Genomic DNA, 8,269 nt, shown 5'->3' on the forward strand with positions numbered 1-8,269 from the left:
ATCCATAATGGAATAACGTGAGCCAGGTTGCTCACCATAAGGGTGATCTTCCAAGTTTCTTCAAACATTAGTGCTATTTTGGGGAGGATTTGCTCTGTTTTGCAGACCCCTAATTTCAAAATTATAAGAAGACCAAACATTTCCATCACTCCCTTCTTCATTCTCAGACTGAGAATTGTATTCAATAGATGTAGATGTCATAGGAGCTCCCACTGAATGAGAGATCGGAGGCAGAGCACTGGTAGTCGCATTCTGAAATAAAGACATAGGAACAAATTCTGTCTCTGATTTATTTGAATCTTGTAGTGTGGAAAAGGAGGTTTCATGAAAGACTACATCTCTACTGCGAACAATCTTTTTGTGAACTGAATCCCATAATCTGAAACCAAACTGCTCTTCTCCATACCCCACAAAGATAAATTTCAGCGACTTTGGATCCAATTTCGTTTGCTTTTCCTTGGGTATATGCGAGAAGGCTTCACATCCAAACACATGAAGATGCGAGTATGAAATCCTCTTCCCTTGTCATTCCTCTTTTGGAATACCAAAATCCAATTTAGATGATGGACTTCGGTTAATTAAATACACTGCTGTGTTACACGCTTCTACCCAAAAATCTTTGCCTAAACCTGCATTAGACAACATACATCGTGCCTTCTCAAGGATTGTTCTATTCATCCTCTTGGCTGCATCATTTTCTTGAGGAGTGAAAGGAACAACCTTGATTCTTCTATTCCCATTATCAACACAAAAATTATCAAATTCATGTGAACAAAATTCCCCACCGTTATTGGTTTGTAAGCATTTAATCCTATGCCCAATCTGATTTTCAACTAATGCCTTGAAAATTTTAAATTTTGAAAACACTTCTAATTTCCTAGAAAGCATATAAATCCATACTTTTCTTGTGCAATCATCAAGAAATGTTACAAAATAGTTAGCTCCTCCAATGGAGGTTACCTCGGTTGGTCCAAAAACATCCGAGTGTACAAGCTCCAGCAGTGTTGTCTTTGTGTCACGCCCACCTTTCAAAAACCTGACTCTCTTTTGTTTGCCATAGAGGCAATGTTCACAAAAGGCTAAGTCCACAAGCTTGAGGCCCGGTAGCTGATTTCTTGTATGCATAACATGGAGAGCTTTCTTGCTAATGTGCCCAAGTCTTTGATGCCAAAGATCCGCTTTGCTGTCCTCAATCACCATTGCAACTCCCACTTCACCATGAGTCTTAAAAATGTAAAGACTTCCCACTTTATTACCTTTGCAATCAGCATGGTACCATGTGTTACTTTCCATGTATCTGGAAGAAAATTAACATTAAAACCTTGACCAAAGAGCTGTCCAACGGATATCAAATTCTGTTTCAATTTTGGGACATGGCGAACATCTTTGAGCAGCCATGTTTTACCACCTTCTAATGGAAGCAATACATCCCCTTTGCCCATAATTTCACAAGCTTTGTTGTCTCCTAAGAAAACATTGCCAAAGATACCTTCATGGTAGTTAATGAACGCTTCAAGACATGAGGTAGCATGATAAGAGGCACCGGAATCAAGTACCCATGAATCTGAAGTAGTGTCGGTTGTGGAGAGGATTAATACGCTATCATCCTTATCATAAACTGTATTTGCTTTACTATCCCGCACTCGCTCTTGTGCTCTTTTGAAATTTCTGCAATCCTTTTTCACATGACTAGCGTTGCCACAAAACCAACATTCACCATTTCTGTTTCTAGACTTCGATCTCTTTGCCGATTTCAAACGTCTATGGTAATTATTTCTGCCTCTATTAAGATTTCTACCTCTATTATCGGTGCTGACCACCGTTAAAGCTTCATTGGATGAAGGTTCATAATTCTTTCTTCTCAAATCCTCGCTGAGAAGAGTAGCTGCTACATCATTAAAAACTAATTTATTTTTACCAAATATAGATGTGCTAACTGCTGTTACAACACCATCCCAACTGCTTGGTAAAGAATACAATAACAAAACATCCTTGCTTTCATCATCTTGTGTCATCCCCATTGAAGTCGCTTGACTAATCAATGTATTAAATTCATTGATGTGGTTTGCCATAGCACAACCTTCCTTCATTTTCAGTTTGTACAAGCGCTTCATAATAAAAACTTTATTTGCAGTTGAAGCCATTTCATACATGGCTGAGAGTCTATCCCATACTTCTTTTGTTGTTGCATCACCCGTGACATTGAAGAGAACATTATTGGACAGCGAGAGAAAAATTGTCGCTCTCGCCTTCTTGTCCAATTTTACAAAATCTTCATCAGTCATCCCAGCTGGTTTCTTTGCTATCCCTTCAAGCGCAATTGAAAGGTCTTGCTTTATCAGCAAAGACTCCATCTGCACTTTCCATAATCTGAAGCTCTGATCGGAGAACTTCTCTATCTTCAATTCTTCCATGATTCTGAAAATTCAAACACCAAAATCTAAACAGCGATCTAACCTCGCTCTGATAATAATTGTTAGGATGAAGAAATCGAATTGAAAACAACAGATAAACACAATTAAATATACACAACACAAACAACAAGAACACATAGATTTATCGTGGTTCGGCAATTGCCTACATCCACACTTGAAGCAGGGGAATCACTATATTATTCACCAATCTGGTTTACATCTACACAGCTGCAATCAGCTTTGGCAATCAACTTTAGAAAATGAATTACAATCAGCTCTTAAAGAGCTTCCGGGAAGAATATGAATAGCCAAGAGTTTTGGTGGCAAACAGAGAAGGAGTCCGTTGGACTTCAACTTCCAACAATACCGCGTTTCTTCCACATTCTTTCCTGTATGAAATGGGTCCCACATGTCACAAGATTCCACGTTTCTTCCACCCATTCACATTATTATAATTCCCTGCTTTCTCTTCCCTTACAACGACTCATTTCGCCCTGCTTGAAACCTTATCTTTTTAGCCTGCTTTCATTGATTTTCTCATTGCTTCTCTGCGTTCAATTTAATCTAATCCCATGGCATCAACTTCTAACACCTCTGGTCCAACAGAGAAGGAGCCTGCAACCACCTGCCAAGGAATGGCGCCGTCTTCATCTTCTCCAGGCTTGTTTTCATGCTGCTTAGATTGGGTTTCTCCCATTCTTTCACGGCGTTCAATGGAATCCAGTTCCATGGCATCTACCTCAGGTACCACTGGCTGTATGCCACGGAATGAGAGTATTATGGGTGCTTTTCATGAAATCGCACCATATTCATCTACTTCAGATGCATCCTCATCACTCATCCAAAAGCCCTCTTTTGATGTATTCATTAATCATCGGGGGCCAGATGTCAAGAAAACGTTAGCCAGCAGTATCTATGGTATCCTTGATAGCATGAAGGTCACGGCTTTTTTGGATTCAGAGGAGTCGCAATATGGCGATTTCTTGCCTACAACAATAGAAGCAGCAATCCGCGGTGCTACCCTTCACATAGCAATTTTTTCAGAGAGTTATGCAGAATCAGCTTGGTGTTTGGAACAGCTGTCATTAATGCTTAAGAGTGGCGCCAAAATTGTTCCCATTTTCTACCATGTAGAGCCTTCTGATCTCAGATATGTTGCTCAGGGTAAAGGAAAGTACGTTGCTGCCTTTAATAAGCATGAAATGAAGTGCAGATATAAACCAGAAAAGCTTCGGGAATGGAAAGAGGCACTCTCCAAGGTCTCCTTGTACAGCGGCCAAATCATCAAAAATAATGGGTAAGTACCACACATTCGGCCTCCCTGTCTTAACAAATATGCGTTTTGTTTTGTATCTATGCGATTTAACTTTGGCATAAACATCTGTGCGTAGTTTGAGTTTTCAATGTTTTTTCTTGTTCAGTGACGAGATGAGGGTGTTCAAGAATATTGTGAATATTGTACTCAAAGAAATACATAATGGGCCCCTAATTGTTGCCAAACATCCAGTAGGTCTCAACAAAGCAGTGGAAGACTTGGAGAATACACTCCAACTTAAGGAAGGTGATCAAGGTGTACAAATTGTTGGCATTTGGGGCATGGGTGGTTCTGGCAAGACCACGCTGGCCAAAGAATTATACAATAAAAGATCCTCATCCATGGAGAGGTCTTCCTTTATTTTTGATATTAGAGAAGCCAAAGGTGTGCTGCAGAACAAGCAGATTCAACTCCTAAAAGGCCTTGGTGTGAATGAATCAGTTGACAATATAGAGCAAGGTAAGACAATTCTTGCAAGGCATTTGAGATCTTTTAGGGTTCTCATTGTTATGGATGATGTAGATCACGTGGATCAATTGGATGCACTCTTACCTGTAAAAGACAGTCTTGGAAGGGGTAGTCTCATAATTGTTACAACACGGGAATGTGAAGTACTTACATCTTGGGGCATATGCTCCATATATAAAATGAAAGCATTAGATCTAATTCATGCAGAACAACTTTTTTGTTGGTATGCATTCTTACATCCCTCTCCCCTCCTTGGATTTGAGAACCTTGTTAAAAAATTTATAGAGGCCTGCAATGGATTGCCCCTGTCTCTCAAGGTATTTGGAGGACAGCTATATGGGAAGTCCAACAAACAATATTGGGAGTCTTTGTTTCATAAGATCTCAAGAATATTGTCTAATGATATCAAAGAGAAACTCAAAGTAAGCTATGATGCTCTTGATGATGAAGAGAAAGAGGCATTCCTTGATACGGCATGTTTCTTTATTGGAAAAAAGAACAGTTTGGCAATTGAAGTCTGGGATGGATGTGGGTGGAGTGGTCTATACAGTTGGGAAAGACTTCTAAACAAGTGTTTGGTAGAGGTTGATGATGATAATCGCATACAAATGCATGATCACTTAAGAGATTTAGGAAGGGAAATTGCAAATCAATGTTCACCCTCTCGTATTTGGTTATCCCAGCAGATTATTGATTCTGGCAAACAAAAAGAGGTGAGGTTAATACTTTCTTTTATTGTCTACAAATAATGGAAATGAAGCACATTCTGCCAAAGAAGTTTTTTTATTTTATGTGTTAAATACTTGTTTAAAAAGACGAGTCTTATTTGTGCTTTTTTGCAATCTAACCGATTTAATTTAACACCTTATATATTTACACTTCAAACCATTCTAACTTTAGATAAGTAATTTTTAAGGATTTATAGTTTGATGTTTTTTTGTTTATTGTATATTCATCTGCCTCTACTTGTCTTTTGTTATCTTGATGCATTTAATACTTAATATTTATTTTTATAAGAGGACCCCTTTCAAAGCCCCTGTTTCTCTTTATGTCAACTTATTTATGTTGTATATGTTTGAACAGTGAATGAATTTGTTTTTATTTTTATAAAATGAATAACCAATAAATTTATTTTTATATCTATAAAATTCTGAACTTCTTATTTTTATTTTCAGAAAACAAATAGTGTTCGAGGAATTACGGTTACCCCAACTACAACAGAAGAGCAGTTGTCATATGTACGTTTGTTTGTAATTGTTGTTACAAATTTTCTGCATTATGTAGTTTTTCTGAATATTTCATAATTTTACTATGCAACACTCGAAGCCCTTTCGAATAATTTAGAAAAGATGTTGATCAATTAGTGAGTTTGTTGAGTTTCGTGGTTGCTATTTGCAGGAAGAACACTTAAGTGGGGGAATTTTGTCTTTCAGACCCTCTTTAGTTGGACTAAAGCTTTTGGTGATTGAAGGAGATTATTTTAATCAACTAATCGGTGAGGCATCAAGAGAGCTGCTCTGGCTTCGCTGGTCCAATATTGGACAGAGAAATCTTCCGACACGGCTTTCGTTGAAAAAATTGAGGGTTTTAGAACTATATTATGGACGTCATTCCTTAGAAGAGCTTTGGGAAGCTGAGAGCGATGTTAGTAGTCTTCCGATTCTGCTCTATTAAATCTATACTTCAATTTGTTTAATAATTGCAGAATGTTTTATGTCTGTCTCGTTGGGAATGTGCTGCAGGCTCCCGTGGAGTTAAGAGAGTTGATTATTTATTGTTGCTATGCACTCCGAAGACTCCCAAACTCAATAGGGTGTCTCAATAAGTTGAAAAAGATAGAAATCGGACATTGCAGCAATATAAAGAGTCTGCCAGAAGAATTTTGCCATCTGCAATTGCTGGAGCACCTCAACTTATCTTTTTGTGGAGAACTATCATCACTACCTAGCAGTTTCGGCGATTTGAGAAATCTGCGGTATCTAGATTTGTTCCGGTGCAGAGAATTGAAGAGTTTACCGGTTTCTTTTAAGAACTTGATGCTCCTGCAATATCTCGATTTAGAGGGGTGTGTAGAGCTCATGCTTAGGTCAGATGATTTCCAAAACATTACAAAGCTGGAGTTTCTGAGCCTTTCTAGGTGCGCGGAAGTGGAGGAGCTGCCTACTGATATCACAAATCAGGCATCCTTGAGAGAGCTCCGTTTAGATGGTGTGAGGAGGTTGAGGGAGCTACCAATTCAAATCGGTCAGCTAAGGAAGCTGCGAGAGATGTGGATAGAGACTCAGTTGATGATAAGTTTGCCAAAGTCTCTTTGAGATTTGTCCTCTTTAAGAAGTTTTTCAATTTATAATTGTCCCAGTCTGGTATCTTTGCCGACCTCTCTTGGAAACTTGTCATCCTTAACACATATTTCAATTTCTGATTGTCCCAGCCTGGAATCTTTGCCGACCTCTCTTGGAAACTTGTCATCCTTGACAAATCTTTCAATTAAGAATTGTCCCATCCTGGAATCTTTGCCGACCTCTCTTGGAAACTTGTCCTTCTTAACATATGTTTCAATTGAGGATTGTCCAGAGCTTAAGCATTTAGACATATGCAAGTGCCCAATCAGCCAGGTAGATTTTGGAGCAGCGTATTTATCTTTCGCATTGACCAACCTGATGCGACTGGAACTAAAGCGAACAGCAGTGTGCAGGATTTCAATTTCTGAAGACCGTTATCCCCGTCTTGAGAAGTTGATTCTTGAAAGTAATAATGATTTAACAGAGATCGCAGCACTGCCAGCAAACCTTCGATGTCTGCGTATATCGAGGTGTCCAAAGGTGGAGGAGCTTCCGAGCTTTGCACGATTAACTTCTCTCAGAGAGTTTAAAGCTGAAGGTTGCAACCGAATTGAAAAAATTGAAGGTTTACAAAATTGCACAAGATTAGAAATATTGAGACTAGACACCTGCTGGGAGGTGCCGGGCATAGGAAGTTTGGAGCAGATGAAAAATTTGAGGAGACTGGAACTCAAAGCAAACAAGGGATTAGCTATTCAAAGTTGCATTCAAACGATACAGGTAATATTAATAATTTTTAGGATTAAATTATTTTAATTTATCTTCATGTAATCGTGCACTGACTGAATGTTGTGCAAGGAATTTGCAGAAATGGCCAGAGGAAATTTTAATAGCTATGCCCACGGTTCCTGAGGCGTCCTCACTTTTGGACTCCTTCGAATTTGGGGTGTCTCCGAATCTGTGTGTGGTTGATTCCATCTCTAACCAGAAATCGAAATTGGTGGTGCAGAACCATTCCTCCGACGCCAATGCCATTATGCTCTGTTTTGTTATAAGTCATGCCCGTGGTCAACCGATTAGTTTAAGGTTTCGCGTAAACGGTGCTTTTAATACAATATTTTCACTTGATTTTGGAGAGGGTAGATGGGCAGTGATAGGTGTCTTCACACAACATTCCAAGTGGCTCACTGCAAATGGTACATTCTGCATCGAATTTTACAAAGCAGGAAGTGAAGTGGAGAGAGGTTTGGGTGTGAGAGGAGAAGAGGAAAGACTAGTGATGGAGGCGTTATTGCCACTTTTACAAACCATTTCTAGCTAATATTATTTTTAATTTTTAAGGGGAAAAGTATGGGGTTAATAAGTAAATCAAAATCGGTACTATTAAGTATTATATTAAATATTATTAGTTAGAAAGTCAGAGGAGTTCAATTTTGTATGACAATAAATATTTTATTATTGATAATGTATAGTAGATTTTAGTATTTTGATATTAAATTATTGTTATTTGTTTGATCACATATTTAAAATAAATATATTATTTTAGCTGATAGGCTATATATTGTAGGCATTTGCTTGGAATTAAGTCTTTCTTACGTTAGGAAGTTCAATTTTTTATCAAGCAGTTGGAAGTTCATTTACGCCAGAAAATAAATTTAACTTGCAACCAATTTTTTTGTTAGCCTACAAACATAGTGATTTGAAATATATTCTCATTTATAGCTGTAGACGTATAAAAATGACCATATTCCTAAATGAATATTTTATGTTCATTTCTCTATTTAATAAAA

The 8,269-nt window shown here is 38.1% G+C and overlaps 2 protein-coding genes across 2 annotated transcripts; both read left to right on the top strand.

Moving 5' to 3' along the window:
• Positions 1-2,884: 2,884 nt before the first annotated feature.
• On the top strand, positions 2,885-6,657 carry LOC131044969 (disease resistance protein Roq1). Its single transcript, XM_059219846.1, has 5 exons — positions 2,885-3,711; positions 3,836-4,910; positions 5,373-5,435; positions 5,596-5,841; positions 5,940-6,657. The coding sequence occupies exons 1-5, from the start codon at positions 2,987-2,989 to the stop codon at positions 6,510-6,512; spliced, it is 2,682 nt and encodes an 893-aa protein (XP_059075829.1). The 5' UTR covers positions 2,885-2,986; the 3' UTR covers positions 6,513-6,657.
• A 69-nt stretch (positions 6,658-6,726) lies between these two features.
• Positions 6,727-7,939, top strand: LOC131875476 (uncharacterized). Its single transcript, XM_059219847.1, has 2 exons — positions 6,727-7,259; positions 7,348-7,939. Exons 1-2 carry the CDS (start codon positions 6,858-6,860, stop codon positions 7,798-7,800), a joined length of 855 nt encoding a protein of 284 aa, XP_059075830.1. The 5' UTR covers positions 6,727-6,857; the 3' UTR covers positions 7,801-7,939.
• Positions 7,940-8,269: the final 330 nt, after the last annotated feature.

Source organism: Cryptomeria japonica, chromosome 1 (assembly GCF_030272615.1).
Source record: "Cryptomeria japonica chromosome 1, Sugi_1.0, whole genome shotgun sequence".
Classification (NCBI taxonomy): domain Eukaryota; kingdom Viridiplantae; phylum Streptophyta; class Pinopsida; order Cupressales; family Cupressaceae; genus Cryptomeria; species Cryptomeria japonica.